The 26,414-nt window shown below is 39.2% G+C and overlaps 1 protein-coding gene across 1 annotated transcript in view; it reads left to right on the forward strand.

Annotated features, from left to right (window-relative positions):
- The window catches only part of LOC134677461 (nuclear pore complex protein Nup98-Nup96), a 93,764-nt gene that overhangs the window by 14,556 nt on the left and 52,794 nt on the right, over positions 1-26,414 (forward strand). Inside the window, exons 12-17 of the mRNA XM_063535943.1 lie at positions 759-887; positions 8,167-8,280; positions 9,470-9,584; positions 12,410-12,516; positions 19,393-19,529; positions 24,952-25,082. Of these exons, the coding sequence (XP_063392013.1) occupies positions 759-887; positions 8,167-8,280; positions 9,470-9,584; positions 12,410-12,516; positions 19,393-19,529; positions 24,952-25,082 (733 nt within the window). The remainder of the gene's footprint in view (positions 1-758; positions 888-8,166; positions 8,281-9,469; positions 9,585-12,409; positions 12,517-19,392; positions 19,530-24,951; positions 25,083-26,414) is intronic.

The raw sequence follows: 26,414 nt of genomic DNA on the forward strand, positions 1-26,414 counted from the left end.
CAGCAGCAGAAGTTGCTAAGCGGCCTAGGTGTTCAAAATGATCTTGACGCGACTTCATTGTTAAGAGAATAAGAGCGTGTCAAGGTAATTATGAACACCTCACCCGCTTACCAACTTCTGCTGCTGACTGTATTCTAACTAGCCTAGTATTTGATATTAATTTCTACTTGAAGCGCTAATGGCCTAGCGGTAAGAGCGTGCGACTTTCCATCCGGAGGTTGCGGGTTCAAACCCCGGCTCGTACCAATGAATCTTCCGTAACTTATATACGGAATGGCATTCGATATTTACCAGTTGCTTTTCGGTGGAGGAGCCGGATTAATCCCAATAAGGCCTAGGTTCTCCTCTGGGTTGAAAGATCAGATGGCAGTCGCTTTCGTAAAAATTAGTGCCTACGTCTATTCTTGTGATAAGTTGTCAAGCGGACCCCAAACTCCCATGAGCCGTGGCAAAATGGGACAACGCGAGGAAGACTAGTCAATTAACAACCTTGAAAAAGTACAATCAACATATAACGGGATGCACTCCGGGAGTGCCGGCAGAAGTGAAAACCCAATGACATTGTAACAGTTTTTCGATCGGGTCACGTGTCTGTCTTACGTCTTACGAATCTTACGGTTACATGACCTGTCGCGAGTTTAACATTTTTTCCCCATCACAAAAAAGTGCACAGCGCCGCTAAAGAAGTTTTCACTTTAATAAAAAATTTAACAAGAAAATCACTTATTTCGTCTAAAATTCTGTTTTTCCGTCAACAGCATTCGGCTCCCTGAACACATCTGGTTTTGGCACAACGACGAGTACCTCAGGCGGTCTGTTTGGGGCCAACAACACATTTGGCAAGCCTGCGACACAGCCCACATTCGGCTTCAATCAGCCCACGCTCGGTAACATTTCTAGAACCATCATTTTCCTGAACTTTGCGTCGTCGCACTATTTTTCGCCCTAGTTCTACCAGGACTAAGTATAGTTCGTTTATTTAGCATTAGAAAGAACTTGCAAGAAGGTAAGCGATCTTGATATGTCTTTTAACGGAAAAACGCTTTTTAAAAATCATAAACTATTACTCATGAAAGCAGAAGAATATAAATGATCGTATTAGTTTCATAATTGTTACATATTTGCCGTAACTTATTTTTAAAATGTGTTTTTCAATTAAAAGACACATCAAGATTGTTTACCTTTTTTCTAATGCTAAAAAAACTAACTATAGAATGCAAGTAACATGGAACAATCTGTCTCTTGAATAAAACTTTGAAATAGACATATTTACTGATTCTATAGAAAATTTAAAGCGCAGAATACTCAAACAAAGTTTTAATAGTCTTTCATTGCATGTCTTTATTACTTAACCTATTAATGCAGCGGTCGGCAACCTTTTAGCAGCCAAGGGCCACATATAGTTCGTTTTTTATAGCATTAGAAAGAACTCCACAGAAGCAAGCGTGCAGTTTTTATCAGGCTCTTTAATTGTTCATAATTATTGAATTATCTAATGTAGCATGGTCAATACATATAATTTACTTCATATTATTACCGCTAAAAGTGCCGGATTTGGAACCACAAGCTTACTTCTGCGGAGTTCTTTCTAATGCTAAAAAAAAACGGACTATAGTAGTTAACGGAGGTGACGCGGGCCGTACTTTGTTAATATTTATGACTTTATGAGACATTGTCGTTTGTCATTATTACATACAAAATAGCCAAGGCGGCTCTCGGGCCGCAAGTGACAGGTTCACGAGCCGCATGCGGCCCGCGGACCGCAGGTTGCCGACCGCTGTATGTATAGGTAGTTATAGTTAGTAGTGTAAAAGCCTCGAACTGTTTGAATGTTGTTGCACACCTGTTATTGGTGCATAAATATTATACGTGTCTACTGCACTTATGAAACTTCAATTGCTTTCTTTATGTACTGTTGGTGTATCTTATAAAAAAATATTCCTTAGGCAGAGGAAATATATTTCCCACCCGATTATGAACTTTATTTTAAAGTGATAGGCTTCAGTTTTGCATAATTTCTGCTACCCTTATAAATATACAAGATTAAGGGGTCCTTTAAAAAAATATGAAAGGGTAGTATGTCACCATATCACACAGCGATATCTGGGGCAGACTATAGCCACAGGGCGGACACGCCATACATCGAAAATCATTTGCGTTTATATGTGTGCACGGCACGTCTGTACATGCGTCATTGTGTGAGTAAGTGGCTTAGGGCTGACTCGTGCGGCGCGCGGGGAAGGCGAAGCCGAGGTTTGCCGAGGCAGGCCGAAGGGCACGACGAGCGGCCCGCTGCGTTGCATAATTCGACCGAAATACGTAAAAAAACAAAATATAGGTTTATGTTTAACAAAATATAGGTTTATGTTTTATTTCGCTCCAATTGTTGAATTGGCTTTGTCAGTTTATAGTCATGCACGTACTTGGACTTTCAACACGCCATTATTAAAATTAAATGTACCTTATTGTTGATGCCTATTGATTATTTCATATAACATACATAATTATTTCTTAAATTCTTAAAATTAAATTAAAAATTAAACGCGAATGTCCCGCGACCAACAAGTTCTTTTTTGTGAAAAGAGTGTTAAACTAAAAATAAAACATTTACGAGGAATATCTGTGTAGAAGGTCTAGTTACCTTAGGTACTTTAAATATTAAATGTTGGCTTAACCCTTAAACAGGTTGTGTATCTGTAAGTACCACATAGCAAATGTTTTTTTTTTGGCGAGCTGAGTAAATACAAAAACCGCAAAATGTCATTGTCGTAAAATAGTAAAAGACAACTGCTGCAGCGATATTTCATTTCAGCTCACTTCTCACAATTTTAGGAACTCCAACAACAATTTATTTAAAAAAGTAGAGACTAAAGTTTCCGATGGCGACATAAAAGGTGCCGCCCGCTTGCTGTTTTCTGACGATGCAGTAGCCCCAACTAACTCTGAAACCCTCACAGCTCTACACAGCAAGCATCCACCTCCAGCTACAAACCTTTGCCTGCCTGATCCCCCACTGCCTGGTGATCCAAACCTTACTGCTACCACACAGGATGTCCTTGGAGCCGTATTATCTTTCCCCAATGGCTCTGCGGGAGGTCTGGATGGCCTGACTCCTCAGCACCTGAAAGATCTCCTGTGCAGCGGGTGTGGTGAACCTGGGGAAATTCTCTTAAAAGACCTGACGTGTCTTGTGAATATCATGCTGGCCGGTCAGGTCCCGGACGATATCAGGGACGTCCTGTATGGAGCTAACCTTTGTGCTTTAACAAAAAAAGATGGAGGCATCCGTCCCATTGCAGTTGGCACCACGCTCCGACGTCTTGCCGCCAAAATTGCCTGCCGCTCCATCCTTTCCAAGCTCACCCCAGAACTTCAGCCTATCCAACTGGGGTTTGGCTCAAAAAGTGGATGTGAAGCTGCCGTGCATGCTGTGCGAACATTTCTTGAGCATAATGCAGGAGAGGTCCTGCTGAAGGTGGATGTTTGCAATGCCTTCAATTCCGTAGACCGGGGCGCCTTGTTGACCCAAATAAAAGACAAAATTCCTTTGATTTATAAATTCCTTTGGCAATGCTATAATTCGCCTACAAAATTATTATATAATAGTAACGTTCTGGCATCCTCTGTAGGCTGTCAACAAGGCGACCCGCTCGGCCCGGCAATTTTTAGCCTCGCTATACATCCTTTAATTAAGGAACTAAATTCTAAATTGAACATATGGTATTTAGATGACGGGACCCTCGGCGGCGAAGCGACTTCCGTCCTCGAGGATTTAAAAAAAATTAACATAGACCTGAAAGAAATTGGCCTCTCACTAAATTTTTCAAAGTGCGAACTTTTTATTACAGATTCCTGTCCGGACAAGGACAATACAATCAACCTTTTTAGACAACTCGCCCCTGGCATCAAAATTGTAAACAAAGAATCGCTTCACCTCCTTGGCTGCCCCGTCCTAGACCAATCCTTTGAAAATTTCGTTGACTCAAAAATTCAAAATTTTACAGCGACATCACACCGCCTGGCCAAAATTAATCTACATTCAGCCTATTCCATCATTAAGCATTGTCTTTTCGTTCCAAAATTCACGTATATTCTTCGCGGAACCCATCTTTGGAAACACCCCAATTTGGTCTCAAAATTAGATACATTGGTCGTTGAAACACTCACATCCATCTTTAACATCTCTTTTGACGAAAGGTCTTGGACCCAGGCTAGCCTACCCATTAGGTTTGGCGGCCTGGGCATCCGCAAAATTTCTTGTGTATCCTTACCTGCGTTCTTGTCCTCGGTGCATGGTGCTCAAAGCCTTATAGGGAAAATACTAGGTCCTTCTATTGGATCTATGGAGGCCGCGCACTGCTCCGAGGCCAAGAACGTCTGGTCTATAACCTGTCCCAACACAGACCTGCCTGAAAACCCCTGCTCGCAGAGGCAGTGGGACGAGCCGCTCTGTCAACTAGTACGGAAAAACCTTTTAGATACGTCACCTAGTTCGATAGACCGAGCTCGTCTCCTTGCGACTGCAGAGTGGGAGTCAGGTCTGTGGCTGCAGGCGCTACCCTCTCCAAACATTGGGACTTTTCTCGACAACACTACCTTCCGCCTAGCAGCTAGCTTACGTTTAGGGGCATCTACCAATCAGCCACATCGCTGTCAATGTGGCACCACGGTGGACATTCTTGGCCACCATGGCCTCTCATGTGTTCGAAGCGCTGGCAGGATCCCCCGCCATGCCAGCATAAATGATGTCCTCCGTCGGGCTCTTGTTAGTGCCAAAGTACCTGCAGTCCTCGAGCCCAGCGGTCTGGCCAGGGATGACGGCAAGAGGCCCGACGGAATGACACTGGTGCCTTGGAGCATGGGTCGGCCGCTAGTTTGGGACGCTACCTGCGTTGATACCCTGGCACCGTCCCATGTTCCAAGCACCAAGGATTCTGCTGGCGCTGCGGCTTCCTCAGCCGAAAGCCTCAAGCGCCGCAAATATGCCGCTCTGGGAAGCAGCTACATATTTGCGGCGTTTGGTGTCGAAACTTTGGGGCCGTGGGGGCCAAGTGCGCGTCGACTGTACAAAGACTTGTCGGCGCGCTTAATAGAGGCTTCTGGTGACCAGAGGGCTGGCCACTATTTCGCCCAGCGTATTAGCATCGCTATACAGCGGGGAAATACGGCCAGCCTTCTGGGCACCTTGCCCGTTGACGGCGATCTGGGGCAAATTTTTTACCTATAGTTTTTGTAAGTTTTATTATGTTTGTTAATTTATTTCTTTGTTTCTATCAATAAAGACACTTGTCGTAAAGTCTATAAAGTGGGTGATTTCTGAACGTAAAAAAATGGGAGGTGTCAATACAAATTTCTTTGACATTTTAGTTGTCAAGTTCAAATCGACCACAAATTGCAGTTCCCCTGCTATAAACGTTTATTACACCGAAAAGAAATACTGTACGTATTTTGTGTTGTATTTTTTTGGTAGATTATTAGATAATGTATGTGTAGTAAGTCATAATTTACCTTAGTTATTGTTTTCTGATAAAATATGCGCTTTAAAAATTTGTGGTTCGTATGAAGCCTCTGCCCGTCTGGGGCACGTTCAAGTGGTTTCTATGTGACCATTGCCCTGGAGGGAGTTTACATGAAATTTAAGGGTAAGATTTATTAGTATGAATGAGCCCTCATAGTGCAAAAGTAATATATTTAATTTTTAATTTTAAATTAAATATTTATTCAACAGTCAATCTTATGAGCCACATCCACGCGAGCCATGGAAGTGCTGGGAGTTAGTTCATTTTGTAACGCAAGTGTAAATGTGATGTGCACGTGACTTACCCTTAAATTTTAACATCATTGGTAACGGGCAGTGGGCATATAAAAACCACCGGGTTTTTTTAATGAATTAGTGATAGTAAAAAAAAATCAAGAAATTATTTTTCTTATAAAGCTATTACCTACCCGAATCTGTAATCAAAAGTAAAAAATCCGTCAGGCCTGTTTAAGGGTTAAATTCACAAATTCAACGAACGGGTTTTAATTCATATGATATTATTATTTTTACGCAAAAGTATAGCCTTATTTACTGATACATATTTCGTCTCTTTGGAAAACTATATAATTATTCATTTCTACAATAAGTATGTATCCGTACTACCCGTACATCGCACAATACACCGGCATTTTGAACGTTGCGTCTTCTCCATTCGCGGCGTTGCTAGCCGAACAGCCGGCCTAGCCAAGGTTACAATCGCTATCGCTTCGACAACGAAAACCATTATGTCTCTCTATCACTCTTCCATATTAGTGCGACAGTGACAGTTGCGTTTCGATCGCTACGGAGCGTAAGCGATCGGCATCTTGGCTACGCGGCCTGAGCGTACGTCAGGAGTCCGTCAGAACTCAGTCGCGGGGCGAGGTAATCCGAGTCGGGGCGGGGCGGTGCGTGTCCGTTCTGTATGATAATACTATTACTTATTCTGTGCTATAGCCAAGGACATATGTACGAGGGGCGTTCAAAATATTCTCGGTATTGATATCTTACAACCTCTTCTTAAATTTCTTTCGTTACTGGCCGCTAAGGTTTATTCATTGACATTAAAAAAAAGTATAATTCGAACCGAGATGTTCTTTTGTTTTTCTGCAATTGCTGAACAAACATGAACATCACGTGCGAATTGACAATGTTAACTAAATTAGAACATCAATGCGTCATAAGATTCTCGACAAAACCGGGTAAAAATAAAAAAACCATAAAAGTGGAAATGGATTGTGTTTACCGTGAGTCTGCTCCTTCTTTGTCTACCATTCAAAAGTGGTCAAGCGAATTTAAACGTGGAAGGGAGAGTATTGAAGATGACCCTAGACCTGGTCGGCCTGTAGTAGCTACTTCACAAGAAAATATTGATAAAGTGGAAAAACTTATATTGGAAGATGGTCGAGTGAAGGTAAAATCTATAGCTCAAGTAACCAATCTTTCTATTGGTATCGTACATGATATTATCCATGACCATCTTAATATGTCAAAAGTAAGTGCAAGATGGGTTCCGCGAATGCTGACTCAGCTTCAAGAAGACATGCGTGTAGCGCGTTGTTCCGATGTTATTGACCTGTGCGGTGAAAATGATGATACGGTGCTGCAAAGAATAGTTACTGGAGATGAAACCTGGGTTCATCATTATGGTCCAGAGAGTAAACAAGAGTCCATGCAGTGGCACATTAAGAGTTCAGCTCATCCCAAGAAGTTCAAGGTCGTCCCTTCAGCTGGCAAAGTCATGGCCACGATATTTTGGGATTGTGAAGGAATATTATTAATCGATTATAAAGAAAAAGGTGTAAATATCACAGGACAGTACTACACTAACATTCTACGTCAGTTAAAGGATGCAATAAAAGAAAAGAGGCGAGGAAAGTTAACCAAAGGTGTTCTGCTTCTGCGTGACAACGCCCCCGTCCATAGTGCTCATATTGCCAAGGCAGCTATTGTTGAATGTGGGTTTGAAACTGCTACTCACCCACCGTATAGTCCGGACTTAGCCCCCAGCGAGTTCTTTTTGTGCCCCAATCTTAAAAAGCATCTGCGTGGAATTTTTTTTTCTGACGATGAAGCATTGAAGGTGGCAGTGGAGGAGCATTTTTACACCAAAGAATAAAAATATTTTTATGAGGGATTAAAAAAAAATATTGATCGATCTTTTAAGTGGATGAACATAGGGGGGGAGTATATTGAAAAATAAAAATATCAAACTTTTCGTACTTGTTTGTTTTCATTCTCATACCGAGAATATTTTGAACACCCCTCGTAACTTCGTATGAGACTAATGAGACGAATAAAGTCTAAGGAAAAAACGTGCCTCGGAAATCAGGAAAAAGTCATTCTCGGATAGATGGCGCACACACCTTTAGCCTATCCTCGGCTAGCTGGCGTGACAACACCGTTTCATATTTAACAATTTTAACACATAGATATCAGTGAATGAACATGGATCAAAATGATATAAAAATATTAAAATCATTTATCCATATATATATACATTTTTTTTGATAATTTTATACGTTTTCATTTTGAGTTTTAGTCGTGTGTCGATAGATGGCAGTAAATTTACTGTGACTAACCCCCCCCCCCTATACTATCTATTATTTTTGCTATAGCGTACTATAAAATTGTGTTGTCGTGTTTAGGTGGCGGTCTGGGCACCAACACGTTCCAAGCGAAGCCGGCCGGGCCCGCGTTCGGGTCCCTCGGCGGAGGCTCGCTGTTCCAGCAGCCGCAGCAGCAGAACACCTTCAAAACTGGTATTTAGTTTTGTGATTTAACTCAAGAAACAGTTTCACCTGTAAAATTAAAGAGTTATAAAAATAAGATCTTAATAGTTATTTGTTTTACAAGAGAGTAAAGTTGTTGTTTAACCTCTCGTGAAGTCTCGTGCTAATATTGATACCCGAGCAAGCGAAAGATTCCAAAAGTCGAATGTTGAGCGTTGCAAGGGTTTCAACTCTATCACTTTCAAGGCACGAGGGTTAAATAAATTTTGCCACCGAGTGAAACACAAAATTTCACCACAGTAACACAAGGAAAATACTAACAGTAAAATATCAAACAAAATCAAAGCAGATCAATTCAAAATGAATTTTATTAAGTATTTATCATTCCAAATCATCATTTAAAAGTGAATTCTACCAGCAAATATAATAAAACAACTCAAAATTTGCATTTGATTACTTTGCCTCACATGTGGATAAAATGTAACTAACATATAAGTTTTTGATCAATCGAGAGAGTCTTTACCAGCTTGTGTGGTGAAAATGACTTTAGAGAGTCGCCAATGACACCCTTTGAGTAATCTGGAAGGAATAAACAAAAAAAAAAGGGTTGGTCTGCCATTTTTGTATGGATGTATAAACTATTGTACAAAACACAAATTTATGGCACAGGATAGGCAATACAAAGGCGAACTTTAAAAGGAAAAGAAGGCTTCTGAGTACTAGAATATGGCGAAAAAGTCATATTTGGGCATTTTCACTTAACTGTGCAACTTTAACGGCTGGCTGGCTTTAGCAATCGTTACAAAACTGACGGTCAATGTCCAATCCCATATATTTTGTCAGGAATGTAACGGTTAGACGTTACTGAAACACGACTTAAGTCGCGCTTTAAAGTACAAGTTAAATGAAAATGTTTATCCGTTGCAGTCTTAGAGGATATAACCAACGGAGACGCTATGTCTATAATTTTCGGTACAAAATAGTCTGCCGTTTTTTGCGGGGGAGGGGCACATCAAATGTATGCGTAACGTCAACATAGCCATGTTAGATAAACGTCAGTCCATACATGTGTTTGACATGTGGTTGACCATTGGCCGCTTTTTTTCGACAGAGGGGAACGCATGTTAATGGCCACTCCATTTGGTTATATTCTCTAAGGTTGCAGTTGATGGCCTGTGACGAATTTCGCCACCTTTTTAGACAACAATTCTTTTTGCAGATGGCTTAGGAGGCGGGCTGGGCGGCGGTATGTTCGGCAACACGAGTGGTCTCGGCGGCCTGGGTGGTCTGGGCACGCAGCAGACATTCGGCACGAATACCAGCTTCATGGGACAGTAAGTACCCAGACTTGTCTCTAAGCAGGCCACTGACGAGCCTTCCAAATGGATGCCGTTACAATGGATTCATCCAAATGGACGGCATCCTAATATTAAACATTGTACGTATTTGACATTCACGTACCGATTTTGGATTGCAGCCACGCTATTTGGACTGTTGGAAGGGTCATCAGTGGCCACCTTTATTGAAAATGATTAAAACACGCTTTTAAAAATTAGATTATATTACTTATGAAAGCAAATGAATGTAAATAGTCGTATGTGATTTATAAATATTTATAATTGTTACATATTTGCTGTGACTTATTAAATAAGTTTTTGACAATAATTCCATTTTTGGTACAAGCTTTTATCGCTGTGTTAAGACCTATCTTAACAGGGAATAGATAAATAGGTATTAGCCAATACCTACTTGCCTACGCCATCTAGGTTAGGGCTCTCAAACTTCTTAGATATTAGACATAAATCACCAGTAGACAGCACCACAGTTCCATAATACGAGGGCTGATTGAAAAGTTCGCGGCCTGACCATTAAAAAAAAAACTTTTTAATTTTTTTCTGCCGCCATTTTGAACTGTCATTATTCAGTTGTCATCCCGCGAAATTTCAATTGTAAGACATTGTAAAAATAAATTATACGTCTGATTAAAAAATAAGAGTCAACAGATTTTTCATAATGGACAATTTGGAGCAACGTGCTGTAATTAAATATCTTCATAAAAAAGGATTGACTCCAAAACAAATTTTTGAAGATATGCAGTGTACATTGGGGCAATCCTGTCCATCATATACGACAGTAAAACAGTGGGCAGCTGAATTCAAGCGAGGACGAGTCAATATCGCAGATGACCCTCGCCCCGGGAGACCAACCACTGCGACCAATCCACATAATGTGGCAATTACATGCGAGATGATAATGCAAGACCGACGATTAAAAGTAAGGGAAATAGCTGACATCGTAGGCATCTCCTATGAAAGAACCCAAAACATTATAGTCAAGGAATTGGGTTTTTCAAAGGTGTCGGCGAGATGGGTTCCGAAGCTCCTTTCAGTGGAACAAAAAATCACTCGTCTAACAATTTCACGCGACTGTCTCGACTTGTTCGAAGCTGGCCTTCAAGACTTTTTGGACAGATATGTTACTATGGATGAGACATGGGTCCATCATACACGCCCGAGACTAAACAGCAATCAAAGCAGTGGGTTCGTGCTGGATCTCCGCCACCCAAAAAGGCAAAGGCTATTTTGTCGGCGAATAAAGTCATGGCATCAGTCTTCTGGGACGCAGAGGGAGTAATAATGGTTGACTATCTCCAGAAAGGTACCACTATAAACTCGGACTACTATTGCGACCTTTTACGCCGATTACGAGAAGATCTGAAAGTAAAAAGACCTGGATTGTTGACAAAAAAAGTTCTCTTTCACCAGGACAATGCACGTGTGCACACGTCAATAAAATCGATAGCAGAAATTCACAACTGTGGGTTTGAATTATTGCCCCACCCGCCCTATTCGCCTGATTTGGCACCATCGGACTTCCATCTATTTCCAAATTTAAAAAAAACACATAGGCGGTAAAAAAAAAATTACCAACGACGAGGTCCAAGCAGAAGTGGACACCTATTTTGAAGGCCTGGAGGAAAGTTTCTTAAAAAGTGGTATAATGGCTTTGGAATCCGGATGGAACAAGTGCAAAGAGCTTGACGGGGACTACGTAGAGAAATAAAAATATTAAATAAAATCTTTGGATTTGATTTCATACTTAGGCCGTGAACTTTCCAATCACCCCTCGTATGTAAATAAGGTGACATCTACCGAAACTCTTATGTACTAGTATAATTACTCAATAGCTTAGTTTAGGTATGTTGGTATATGTAATAGTTCATAACTAATCAGTAGTGTGGCGCTGTACGCACCTATATAAGCACCGATTTGGATTTATATCGAATGACATTTTCCAACCAGCCTTCTGCTTAACACGCTGACTGTACTTTTCTTACGACAGACAACTAATACTCATCGAGACAATTCTAAAAACCCCTAACACAACTAGGTTGCGTTGTTTAATCACAGAGTTCCTATGGCCACCTCCTGTCTCCATCATCAGATCTTAGATCTTGGATATTATTGTATTGTCATCAGAACTACATACAGCTGCCAATTTTCATGACGCTACAATCCTTGGAATTAAATTAGTTACCTTAGATTCCATTTCATAGTTAGTTAGATGTGGGTGTAGATGTAGTGTAGGGACGCCCGGCCGGAAGCAGGCGGGCTGTCGATCGCTTGTCGCGTTCATTCAGCCCGGTTCCCTGGAGTTGGAGCTGCAGGTTACTGTCCCGGCGGCATTCCCACACTATTCTCCTCAAATCTTCTTGTTTTCCTGCAGAACAGAAGGACATCTTTGAGTTCGACGTCCTTTAGTTCGTTTTCTTCTAGTGTGTCTCTACCGAATGTATTATATCGCGGTGCCGCGTACATAGTACATTCTGCTAGTAAGTGTAAGCTGGTCTCCTCCTTACCACAATGTGGACAGGAGGCGTAGTTAGTTACATACAGGTCGACCTAATAAAAGCTTGTTAAAAAATAGTACATTATTGTCGAGGCTCGGAAGTAGCTACTTTTTGACTGACCATAAACTACGCGCTTCGCGACCTATTTTTTAGACAGCAAATTCGACTTTGCTGTCCATTTTTGAGAAAAAGTGTTTTTTAATAAAACAACACGTCAGTATCGCTTACCTTCTTTCAAATGCTAAAAAAACGGGCTGTAGTAATAATAGTTCATTGAACATTACCGACGTTTAATTTTGATTGTTCCAGGAGCGGTCTATCAGCGGCCCCTCAAAACAACGTGCACGAGCAGATACTTTCGCTAGTCGCTCGGCCCTACGGTGACTCGCCGCTCTTCAAAGACTTGGTCCCTGATTGTAAGTACAAAGATATACAGGGTGTTTGGTACATGGTTTGCCAAATCAAAACGGCAGATAGGTTGAGTCATTTGCTATCTTCTCAGACCTAGAAATGTTTAAGGCGCTCTTATACTGGAGTTTTACGTTTTCAAGGGGGTGAAGCAGACGCAGCGATATAATAGACAGGGGGGCACCCCGCGCGCCCCACCGCACGATTCCCGCGCAACACGTCTATATACTTCCTTATTTTGTCGCCATCCGTATTCTGGTTTGTTAGAGTCTGTGCGGAAAGAGAAGAGTCGTGGCAGAAACGGGAACTAACATTTTAAATTTTATATGGCAATCAAACCTTTGACACCTGTCTTGTAAAAAGTAAACAAACTTCTGTCAATGTATATTTTTATTAACAAAAACCGCAAGTTTTATGTATAAAATATTTTCAAAACACGATAAAACCGTACATAAAACCACAAGGAAAATTATATTTAACATTGTTCGGTTTTGTCAGCGGGAAGAAAACGGCTAAAAGCCGACTATCGACATACAAAAAATCGCGGAACGTGTTTCCGCTATTCGCGGGTATTGATGTTGTATTTAATATTAAATAATTACCTATTTAATAAGCCCCCTAAGTAACTTGTCTCCGGTACATAATCGGTAAGTATATTCATTCAAAATATATTAATTTTCATAAATATGCAGGTCATTCATGATCTTTAAAATAACTGACAAATAGTGTTGATACTTGCCATTTTATGCATATTTATATGTAATTTCTTTTTCAGGATTGTGTAAAAGTACCTACGGTATCTCGAATAAAAGACCGCTAAGTAGGTGATATGCAAGAATTCGTAATCTACGTGCCGGATTCAAGCACATCCAGTTCAGATGAAGATAGTTCTATGAGTGTCCCTGGTTGTTCTGAAGCTAGCTCAAACATAAGTGACATTGAATATTTTAATTCAGACTTCGATTACAAAGAATGAAACTTTTTCTAATAAAATATTTCTTTATTTGTAGGTTATGTTAGTTACGAAATTTTATTTCATATTTAGCAGTGACTTTTCGTATCGTGATTGACGGCGTAATATCGTGAGATGAGAGAACCGGACATATCCCAATAAGGCCTACCTACTTATGCACTATTTTTATTCATATTCATATTTATTATTAATAATGTACACATACATTACAAGTCAAGTTTACAATGGGTGAAATATATCCCAGATAAAATTACAGTTCTATTGCCCAATTTCTACCCGATCTACCCGGTTTAAATAACTGTTGGAATACACAGATTAGGCAGTACATAAATGAGACTCTATCTTGTTTGGTACTAAAATTACAGTTGTATTGGGCAGATTCTTAACTAGTTTGAGCAGTTTTGTCAATCGCAGTCACTTTTTAGTATCTGAGACATAAAAACAAGTGTGTTTTAAAAAGAAAACTAGTGCCTGCGCTAAATCAGAGGATTGAGTTGACGAGCCGACACCACCACCAGGCTCCGTTTAGTAAGCCGTGGTAAAAAACCGGAACAAAAGGGATTCAAGTATCATGACCTTTAGTGTCGTACTATAATCATGTGACCAGTGTTGCCAGCATAGCAAAAACCATAAAATAGCACTGGCGCGCCCTCAAGTCCCACGACTCTTCTCTTTCCGCACAGACTTTAGTTCCGAAATTTTTTCGGAAATTTATATTGAATATTTTTTATATATTGACGAAATAAATAAAATTAAGATTGTTTATAGGCTAATTCGTATTTTGATGAGTATTTAATGAAATTTACTATGGTGGTAAGTATAGATAATTATATGTAGAGTATTCCACAGTAAAATAATAAAAATCAATCATTTCTAATCACGTTTAATTCCACGTTGTTTTATAATTCATGTAGTCTTGTGTGATATAATAAGCTTTAGAAATCGATACTTTTGGGTTCAATTGGCGTAAAGGACATTTTGGCGAAAATGAGTTATATGTACAGTTTTATTCAAAATTCCAAGCGCTTTCGTTCTGTATAGTTAAAATTTCAATATCTCTTTAAAAGTTGTCAATTTTATACTATGATTTTGGAAAAACACCTTAGCTCAGGGGGCGTAAATGACCAGTTATAAATTACATAGTATAGTAAAAATAATTGTTATAAATTGTATTGATAGACATACATAAATAGATATAGATGGTAGGACAGCAGTGATTCTGCTGAAGTAATATAAACAAATAAAAAAAATTTTTTGTGGCAAAAATTGTTTGTAAGTACATTACGCCCTTTTTCTAATAAGAGGACCATAAAAAAAGAGACGTAAGGGACGCTCTTCTTAAAAACAGTCGTGTTTTGATGGCGTACCGGATATGCTGTTCTCGTAAATAAGTATTGTATTATAAGTTCAAGCAATCGGTTCAAAAGAACTCAAAAAGTTAAAAATAAGCCATAAATACAGACATCCGTTTATTGAAACAAACAAAAAGGTATGATTTTTTTTTCTCAAAACCAAACCGTTTTTGATTCTCCTAAAAATCGCGTTTTGTCCGTTAAACCCTTTGAGCCTACGGTAGTCGATGTGTACCGTAGTTGGTAACGAATACACCCTGAATTTAGAATAAAAATGTCTGAGTATGTCACTTACGACCCCCTACTAAACAAGACTCACTAAATTATCAAAAATGTCATGGTCGTAAAGGACATTCATAGTGTTTTCGACCAATTTTAAAGGACATTAACTTCTTTCGTATTGAATTTATAGATATGATTGCTAATTTAGGTTAAAGAGACTACTGAATACTTTTCCAATACACATCAAAAATATAGCTCGATAAATAAAAAAAATATATCAACATTAAACAAAACATCGCAGTTATTCGCGTCTCCTGAAAAGTAGCATTTTGTCCTTTACGCCAATCGAACCCAAAGGTATCTTCAGTCTTGTCTTGACCGGGCGCGTGCAATATTACACTGGACTGCCGAGATAAGCGAGTGTTCAATAACTAATTTGCGTACGATTTCCTATTCCTAAATGATCGATTTAAAAGTAATGTTAAAAATAGGCTCATATTAATTGTTTTATTGTATAGTGGACATAATATTGTCTATCGTTCGGAAAATATTTTATTGAACTTGCCGAGTTTTTTAGTATGAATGTACTCGGAGCCATCTATGAATGTTTATGTAACCTGAGAGATTTAACTAGTCTTCAAGTGTGGTTTCATTTAGATAGATTAACCACATTGTAGGACAAAAGTTCGATAATATCGATACCATTGATAAAATATGCTGCTGTCGATCGTATAAGTTGTCAAACACAGTCCTTAATAATCCCCTATCCTCCTAAGGTCCAAGGTCCTACCTCTCATTTATTCAGTTCGATGAAATTTAAATCATAATAATATTCAATTGGAACAGTCGTTCAATTTTCATTTTTTTTGTAATAATGGATATTCTTGTATAAGATATATGTGAAAGCTTTTTAGTATTAGAATTTTTAATCAATATTCGTATTAACGTCTGCGTAACTTACTTTCTATACATCATCGAGTATCTTCTTTGAAAACGATTATGAAACAATTAAATAAACAAATTAATTTAAACCGATTTAGTCATTAAATATTAATTACTTCTTCGTCCAGATACGTTTTAATCTTTTTAAAGTGCTTGGAACGAAGTTTTTTTGTTTTATATCAACGAGTTAGTGTAGCCGAGCTCATGCAATGACAGAAATAATTAAATTACACACAAACAACCACTTCCACTGCTCAGGGATGAATAACATATCCCTAACAACATAACATATCCCTGCGCCCGATCAAGCTGCATCTCCGATGAGAATCGGGATAGCGAGGCGATGGGCAGTCTCTGATACACTTGTCTTGTTCTCTTAATCAACAAAAAATGCGAATCAGAAAGGTACAGAGTGTATTATGTACAGGCCAGTATGTTGTCGCAGGGCTATAAGAGATTCCACTGCGAGTAAAATAACGATAGTTGCTGAAAAAACCTGAGCTGAGGTTTCTAAGTTAAAGGGCAAACATTACATTTTAGTAATAAAGGGCCCATAAAACTATTTAATAATTTGGTATTATAGACCTTTACGCCCATGAATAAAGATAACTGCGGAAAAACTCTTAGCGTAAATGCTTTCAAATTTAAGGACATTATAGTAATAAAGGTCCCAGGAAACTTTTTATTTGATATTATACACCGCTACGTCCATGCTATTTGTTTTGAATTTAGAGTTTAGAAACTAATTGGTGGTAGTAAAAGACACATTATCAAAACATAATATTAAGACACATTAATATTAGAAAAGTCCTGTACAACCTGGTTCGCTTCATATACTTATGGTAAAATCATTTTTAGGGCGGGTTGTAAAGGGCAAGTAAAATAATATCAATACTAAAATATGTCCTTTATGACCATCTTGACCATACGATATGAAAAATCATCAAGAAAAATGAAGGGCTTAAAGGACAACAAAAGACATAATGTGAGTCATTTACAACAATATTTATATTTAACGTAGGGATGTACCGACTAGTCGCCGACTAGTCGGGAAAGCCGACTATCCGGCCTCATTTGTAGTCGGCGATTAGTCGGCGACTAGTCGGCAAAAATGGCCGATTAGTCGGCATTTTATAAGTGAATGAAAATCACGATAAAAATATATAAACAGCACATATTTTCATAAGCTTTTCACGTATTTTACTCAAATTCCTATTTAGAGTGCTTACGAAAACTTTTGTTCGAATTATTTACCGTGTGGTCGCTTTCTTATGTCCGATTGTACGGTCGTCATATGAAATACATAGCCTTAGGATTTTTTTTTATTTTCTTTTTTAGCGTTACTATTTATATGATTAATAGCGCGACAAAAGAGGTAAAACGATAGTTTATTAATGCATCTGAACGAACTTAGACCAAACTAATGATCTGGCCGACTAGCCGACTAGTCGGCCGACTAATCGGCCATCCGAGCGCCGATTAGTCGGCTAGTCGGCCAGTCGGCCAAATCAATAGTCGGTACATCACTAATTTAGCGGTAACCTTTACGATAACATCTATGAACATGTAATTTTTATAAATGTCTGTTCATTTACGGTCTCTGAGCTAAGGTGTTTTTGCAAAATCATAGTAAAAAATTGGGTCGTAAAGGCAACTTTTTAAAAGATATCGAAATTTTAACTATGCAGGACGAAAGCGCTTGGAATTCTGAATAAAACTGCATATATAACTAATTTTCGTCAAAATGTCCTTTACGCCAATTGAACCCAAAGGTATCGATAGGTATTATGAATGTCACAAATTTTCCTAAAATTAAAAAAAAATTATGTACCTATATACAGAATATTCTGAGGTATAATAATATTATATTATATTATTATACAGAATATTCTAATAAATGTATTGACAGTACGCTGTTATTATGTAAATTTAATGAAATTTATCTCTAAGTAAGTCTCTATGGTTCATTTTATATATTGCTTGAATAGCCCTCTTCTGGAGAACAAAAATGGTATTTAGAGTTAGACGAAGAAAAGTCTGCAGCGGATTTGATAGCCCACGCAGTGCAAGTGTTATTTTAAATGTCAAACTTCTATGAAATTATGAGTGTAAATAATACTTGCACTGCGTGGGCTATCAAAATCGCCTAAAGACTTTTCTTAGTTTAACTCTAGTAACTATTCGGTCGTATCAATGTTACATAGTATCTGAACGGTTGCTCCTTCTGTCTTATGATGACATAATGCTATGGCAGTTATGAAAATATATACTGATCGAGTTGTTTACACATAGGTTAGCAAACGTTTTGCTCACTGCAAAAGCTGCAGAACTCAGTCTATTTGAAATAGCAGAAATATGGGGACCCCACTTGAGTTTAGAATCTAGAGTTATACCATGAAAAACTGTAGGTACTATCAGCCAATCGTAATATGGAGCGCTTCAAAAATTGGCAAGCGTCCGACCTCCAACGCGTCCCGCTTGGGACTGAGCGGTGAGATGGCAGCGGGGGCGCGAGTAAATGGTGCCGTGAATTCGTAAATTTCGAGTTTAAAGTTATATGTGTTACGAAATTAACAAGATTAAACCCGACGGACATTACATAATTACAGACGTTTATTTTGATGTGATTTTCAATACATAAAGTAGTATAATATTTAAATGAAATGAGTTTTAAGGTGGAAAATAAGGGTATGTTTGGATTTTTTTCTATCGAGCGAAGTTTGTCCAATTATGTTACGAGTACCCGACGTAATTAGATAAAGGTCTCAAAAACAACATATATTTTTTTCACGTGTTTAATCTTTGCCGTTTCTTAATAAAATGGCATTAAAATTACGTTTCTAAGAGCTTACCTCGCCTTAATTTCGTGCAAAAAAAATTTTTCTTTTCTATGACAGTTTTTCGTAAATTTCTAATTTTTACTTGCGTAGTAGTAAAAAAAACCATGGCCAATTTTGTTTTTCTAGGCATGAGAAGATAACAAATGATTCAAGCTTTCTGCCGTTTTAATTTGGCAAACGATGTACCAAACACCCTGTATATTACCTTTCTCAGGTTTCACTGGTCGTGGTCGCGGCTAACTAATGTCCCAGCAAAATGTTAAAACAGAGAATTGTGCAACTACCCGACGAAAAGTGTATGGAAAAGTTTGGGGTAGACATCACATTTTCAAACCACCCACTACATATAATGCACTATACATAATACTTTTCCATACACTTCTCGTCGGGTAGTTGCACAATTCTCTGTTTTGACATTTTGCTGGGACATCAGTCAGCCGCGACCACGACCAGTGAAACCTGTGTCGAAACGTCGGTAAATAAAGGTAATTGAAGAAATTTCGCGTTAGACCCGTCTATAAATGTGAGTTAATGTCCCTATTGTCGTATTTTCAGCCACAACGGCGGAAGATGCTCTAAAACCCACTAACCCGGCGGCGGTCGCGGCAGTCCTGGCCAACGACGCTAACTACAGGGTCGGCTCCTCTGTCTCGCGGCTCAAAGTGTTGCCCAGGGCCACCTCGCACCCACAGGTAAACGTTATACATTAGGCCCCAATTTCACATCGGTGACAGGTGCGACGAATTGTAAAATCACTGTTGCTGACGTCACAGGCATCCATGGGCTACGATTACCACTTACCATCGGGCGGGCCGTATTCCTGTTTGCCATCATCATTGTATTATTTAAAAAAACTTTATTATATCGGAAAAAAACAGATATTTCTCCTGCGAAGTTTTTGACAATTGTCAAAGATTTAGAAGAATTGCAGGCTTCGAGCAACACGGAAGGGAGGCGGCATTCGCACTATTTCCCCTCTGCCGAGGTACAAGATTAGCGCGTCAATCTAATCTAGCGCGGGTAATAAAACTAGTTGCACTTGGATTTTTCACTAGACCGAGTCCAGACGCGCGCGTGAACACTGCTGCACAAAAATGCCTGTTTGCTCGGTTTTTTGTTATAAAAAGAGGTCGGGGACGTCAAATTTACAAAAAGAAAGTGTTACATTTCACACGTAATATTTTTTTTTACATATCATACGTTTAATTACATTTAAATACAATTATTATATTTTAGTCTCAAGTAATTGTTGGATTTATCGATTTTGCTCGCTCAGTACAAATTGCGGATCGGTCGAGCGACAAATCCGACTTCTCATCTCTCAGAATACAATGACATACTTCAACGGAAATGTGTTAGTGTACGTGTTGTGACACTAGTCACTCGTCCGTACACAAAAAGAGATCGAGGTTTGCAAGATTTGTCTTTGACGTGTGTCATTTTCTATGTATTTGTGTCGTCATTACAGAGGGCCTACCGCGAACCACGTTCGACGTGTTGCCTCCCTGTCACACTTACGTATGAATTTACAAGTGCCATAGAGAGGCAACACGTCGAACGTGGTTCGCGGTAGGGCCTCTGATTGGATTTTGTATGTAAGTGTGTGAGAAGTGCCACTGTGTGCACCTTCCCCCCGCGAAAAATGGCAGAAAGATTTGTACGGTGAGATATCGCTTGGGCCCCTCCCTTCCGACGTGTCGGAAGCCGGTGTTGCTCGAAGATTGTAGGTAATTCTTGACAGGTAATGACTTATATGTCGGAATTGTCATAAACTTAGCAAGAGAAATATCTGTTTTTTTCCGATATCATAAAGTTTTTTTTAATAATACAATGATGGTGGCAAACAGGAATACGGCCCGCCCGATGGTAAGCGGTAACCGTAGCCCATGGATGCCTGTGACGTCAGCAACAGTGATTTTACAATTCGTCGCACCTGTCACGTTGGTGAAACAGAGGCCTGGTGTCTCCAACCTTTTTTGGCTGAGGGCCATATTGCGCCTCAGAAACTTTCGAGCGGGCCACCGTCGGGATTTGCGCCGGGGGAGGGTGTCTGGTTGCTGCTGGTAGGAAGAGTTCCACTCTCAATGAATGCTGAACCCCTGGAGCCTGGCTGCCGCGGGCCGGACAGTGGGCACTCGCTTTGGCTGTCGGCGGGCCGGATTTAGCCCGCGGGCCGGGGTTTGGAGACCCCTGTTATACACTTATGAACAATCAAAATGGGGCAATATGTATGCAAATAGTATATAAAGTTACTTCGATGCTATTTAGTTCCATGAAGGTACGATGTAACCAACACGGAGCACTAATGTACGATTCCCACCGACCTGATGGATTTTCAATGTGCCTATAAATAAATAAATAAATATTATAGGACATTCTTAGACAGATTGACCAAGTCCCACAGTAAGCTCAAGAAGGCTTGTGTTGTGGGTACTCAGACAACGTTATCTTTATATATAAACGCGAGCGGCTCTGACGGAAAAACCAAAAGAAATTATGCTCAATCGAAAGAGCTTGAAAAAATATCACTTTTGAATCGAGAACATGTATCCGCAAAATTCGTATTGTCGAGTATTTTGCATTTAAAAGTAAAAAAAATTCGACAAAGAATGCAAATGTTCAATTTGTTGATTGTCATTTGACAGCGTTTGTTGCGTTTAGAAACTGCAAACATGCTTACAAGTTAGGTTGGTCGTTTTTTTTTTTAAATAAAAACCAAGACGAATATTACTGTTTATTTGATGACTCCGGTATGTATAATGGTTATTATTTGCATTAAGTTTCGTTTCATATGGATATGTATACCGGTATAATTATTACATATTTTTTTTTTAAGCCAGAACGTGCGATAGTCTGTTACGGCTTTTAAGACGATTGCAACACTGCCTAGACGTCAAACCATTCGGCTTTGGGGTGTTTTGAATTACTAATTTATTCGAAAATACGTGATAAAAACCTGTTAAATAGTGTATTGTGTGTGTTAACAATAAAAAATAGTCACCGAGCAAACGCCATCGTAACGTAACGAGATTTGAACTTCAAAGCGTTCCATGGGAGTATTGTGTTTAGTATTCAAAAATTCGACCTATGCCGCCGTGGCCCGGTGGCAGAATGGCACAGGCACCTGCTGCGATAGCAGAGGACGCTGCTTTGATTCCAGCCTGGGGCACTGGAGGCCTTGGTCACTTTTTAGGGTTCCATACCCAAAGGGTAAAAACGGGACCCTATTAAATACTAAGACTCTGCTGTCCGTCTGTCTGTCACCAGGCTGTATCTCAAGATCTCATGAACCATGATAACTAGATTAACTAGACAGTTTAAATTTTCACAAATGATGTATTTCTGTTGCCGCTATAACAACAAATGCTAAAAACAAATTAAAGAAATATTTAAGCGGGGCCAATGCAATGCTAGGCTGGATATGACCGATGAAATGAGTAAATTTTTATTAATATGTTTTAATATGACATGTTGGTGGCAAACAAGCATACAAGGCTGTTAATGCCGATGGTAAGTGGGAGTTTAGACTAGACCTCTGCTTCTCCAAGGGACTCACATTGCTGACCGGTTACAAATCTATTACACTCTTAAAATATTTAAGCGGGGCCAATGCAATGGTAGGCTGGATATGACCGATGAAATGAGTAAATTTTTATTAATATGTTTTTATATGACATGTTGGTGGCAAACAAGCATACAAGGCTGTTAATGCCGATGGTAAGTGGGAGTTTAGACTAGACCTCTGCTTCTCCAAGGGACTCACATTGCTGACCGGTTACAAATCTATTACACTCTTAAAATATTTAAGCGGGGCCAATGCAATGGTAGGCTGGATATGACCGATGAAATGAGTAAATTTTTATTAATATGTTTTTATATGACATGTTGGTGGCAAACAAGCATACAAGGCTGTTAATGCCGATGGTAAGTGGGAGTTTAGACGAGACCTCTGCTTCTCCAAGGGACTTACATTGCTGACCGAGTAAATTTTTATTAATATGTTTTAATATGACATGTTGGTGGCAAATAAGCATACAAGGCTGTTAATGCCGATGGTAAGTGGGAGTTTAGACTAGACCTCTGCTTCTCCAAGGGACTCACGTTGCTGACCGGTTACAAATCTATTACACTCTTAAAATATTTAAGCGGGGCCAATGCAATGCTAGGCTGGATATGACCCTATGAACCTATTAGCGAGTCCGACTCGCACTTGGCCGGTTTTTCTTAGTAGGTATATGACATTTATTTCAGATGTACTTCATTGTCCGTCTGTCTGTCTCATGAACCGTGATAGGCCTAGGCAGTTGAAATTTTCACAGATGATGTATTTCTGTTGCCGCTATAACAACAAATACTAAAAAGTATGGAACCCTTCGTGCGCGAGTCCGAACCGCACTTGGCCGGTTTTTCTTACAATAGTAGGTATATGACATTTAAGGCTCCGTCACACAGGCGCGTTTGGCGTGCGGCGCGTGAGAGGGGCGCGCCACTTTTTCATATAAAACGCTCAGGCCCGGCTCTGAAAACGCGCTGGTGTGACGGAACCTCTATTTCAGTTTACTCCACTGTCCGTCTGTCTGTCTGTCACCAGGCTGTATCTCATGAACCGTGATAGCTAGACAGTTGAAATTTTCACACATAATGTATTTCTGTTGCCGCTATAACAAGAAATACTTACTAAAAAGTGTTCTGTTCTTGGTGGGTGAATCCGACTCGCACTTATCCAGTTTTTTTTTTATTTTTTTTGTGAACGAATTGAATATTAACGGATAGGCATTCATATTAAAGAATGAAATCGCAGTCATAATTTCCATACTTTCACTTTAGTGCCATGAAGGGTAGGTACAAAAGAGTTCCCTCTTTTGAGATTGGAAAGTGGGCTAGGTTATAAATGCAGCCTTCACAGAACCGATCTGCGACCAGAAAAGTGGGTCAGGCTAGAACTGTGATCCTTAATTCCTTATAGAACCAAACTGCAACCAGAAGTGGGTTAGGTTAGGTTAGAACTGCGACCCTTACAGAACCGAACTGCTACCAGAAAAGCGGATTAGGTTTTTTAATTACATAATTATTTGTTTTTAGATATATCGGAATAGTACATTTTTAGAGTTATAATTGTATGTTACGGATTTAAAGTTTTCTGAGATGAGATAGGTTACTTAATTCAAAATGAGTATTACCTATTATTATTATTTATTTTACCCGAGCGTGGCCGGGTTTTCATCTAGTATATATATAAATACATAGAAAACAACCATGACTCAGGAACAAATATCTGTGTCATCACACAAATAAATGCCCTAACTGGGATTCGAACCCAGGACCATCGGCTTCACATGCAGGGTCACTGTCACTACCCACTATGCCAGACCGGTTGTCAATACATTATGTATGGCAGAAGCGATGGCATCCGACCGGAGCCGACCGCCTTGCAACTAGTCATCCAAAGGACTCGAGCCTTTTAGCTCTTTTTTTAGGGCTCGCCTCATCTCTTGACGCCTAAAATGCTAAAAGCCTATTTAGCTCTTTAGCCCCCGAGCCTAGTTCTATTTAAGATCCTAGTCTCTTGGGCTAATAACCTTATTAAGCCCGGCCAGCCGGTCGGGGGCTAAAGAGCTAAATAGGCTTTTTTAGTGGCTTAATAAGTTATTAGCCCCAAGATTCTAGGATCTTAAATAGAACTAGGCTCGGGGGCTAAAGAGCTAAATAGGATTTTAGCCTTTTAGGCGTCAAGAGATGAGGCGAGCCCTAAAAAAGAGCTCCAAAGGCTCGAGTCTTTTGGATCACTACTTGCAACTGTACAAATGTGCGCCGACTCCGCCCGTTTGATGGGAATCGTACTTTATAGGGATCTTGTTGTAACTCGAGCATAAATTCCCATTTTAGGTTTCCAAAATTATTTGGGTACTATGTGAGATATGTCTGCTGCGACTGGTCGCCTCCCTTAACATGGCGTCCGCGCCAGGCCACTACAATTATATAAGGCAGTACCACGATCGCGACTACCGGGTCGTCCGGCCTGGGAACGAAGTCATAAAATACCCGATAGTCTGGTTTTCGGCACTGAATGTGTTAATATTTATGAATATACGACAATGTGTGTTTTTTTTTCAGAAATCTCTGTTCGACGGTCTGGAAGAGTACGACGCGAGTTTAGAAGACCAGCTGACGCTGAAGCCGAGCAGAAAGCGTCTCGTACTGAGACCCAAGAACACCCACACACCGGAACTAGAAACACAAAACAGGTATACTAGTCTGGTTTTATTTTTCATAAAATCGATTTCGACTGGCAAATCATATTACTTTTTGGCAACCGGGTTTTTTAACCTAATTAGACCCCGCTGAATCCGAATTTGCCGGTTGCTCGATCGAAATCTTGACCGGAAGTGAGATATTTGACATTAAAGGTCCCTTTTTTTAGTTTTTCGTAAATAACTCTTAAACGGTGGCGCATAGCAAAAAATGTTCTATAACATAAGTAATCTGCATAAAATTGCCTACAAGAAAGAGTGAGTACAATTTTTCGCTAGGATCAATATTCAAAGAGATATTAACGTGGGAAATTTAATTATAATCACTTCTAAGGTCCCTTTTTTTTAGTTTTTCATAAATAACTCATAAACGGTGGCGAATATCAAAAAATGTTGTTAAACGATAATAATCTACACAAAATTTTGAACAAAACAGATTCAGTACACTTTTCGCAGGGATCAATATTTAAAAAGATAATAAAGAGGGAAAGTTCTAGTATGAGGAATTCTAAGTTTCCTTGTTTTATTTATTCGTTAATAATTTGAAAAGTATGACTCATAGCAAAAAAATCTTATACGTAAATAATAAACATAAAATTTCCTACAAGAAACATGTAGAACACTTTTCGCTAGGATCAATATTTAAAAAGACAAAGCAGCGGGTAAGTTATAAATAATCAATTAAAAGTCCCTGTTTAGTTTTTTGTAAGTAACTCCTAAACGATGTCCCGTAGCAAAATAGGTTTTTAAGAATAAATTACCTCCATAAAATTTACTCCAAAAAATATCTGGAACACTTTTCTCTAGGATCAATATTTAAAGCGATATTTAAGGAAGAAAGTTAATTACAATCAGTTCACAGGTCACTTTTTTTTAGTATTTCGTAAATAACTCGCAAACGGTGGCCCGTTGCAAAAAAATATTATACATAAACATTAAACATTAAATTGTCCACAAAAAAGGTTCTGTACACTTTTTCGCTACGATCAATATTTAAAGAGGTATTAAAGGGGGTAAGTTAATTGTAATCAATTTCCAGGTCCCTATTCTAAAATCCTGTTGGGGTCGGTTCAAAAACTAAGTAATGTCCGACTCGCGCTTGAATACATATTTCTAATAGGTTTTCCTGTTACCTATAGGTAAAGAACTATTTTGTATGTTTTTTTTTCAAAATTTTAGACCCAGTAGTTTCGGAGAGCCCCCCCCCCCTTTATCTCCGAAACTCCGAAAACTTACAACATAGTTTTTTTTTTAATTAAAAAAAACTATTTTGTAAGTTTTGTTAGAAATATGCAGTCAAGCGTGAGTCGGACCAATTACTTAGTT

Source organism: Cydia fagiglandana, chromosome 26 (genome assembly GCF_963556715.1).
Source record: "Cydia fagiglandana chromosome 26, ilCydFagi1.1, whole genome shotgun sequence".
Taxonomy (NCBI): Eukaryota; Metazoa; Arthropoda; class Insecta; order Lepidoptera; family Tortricidae; genus Cydia; species Cydia fagiglandana.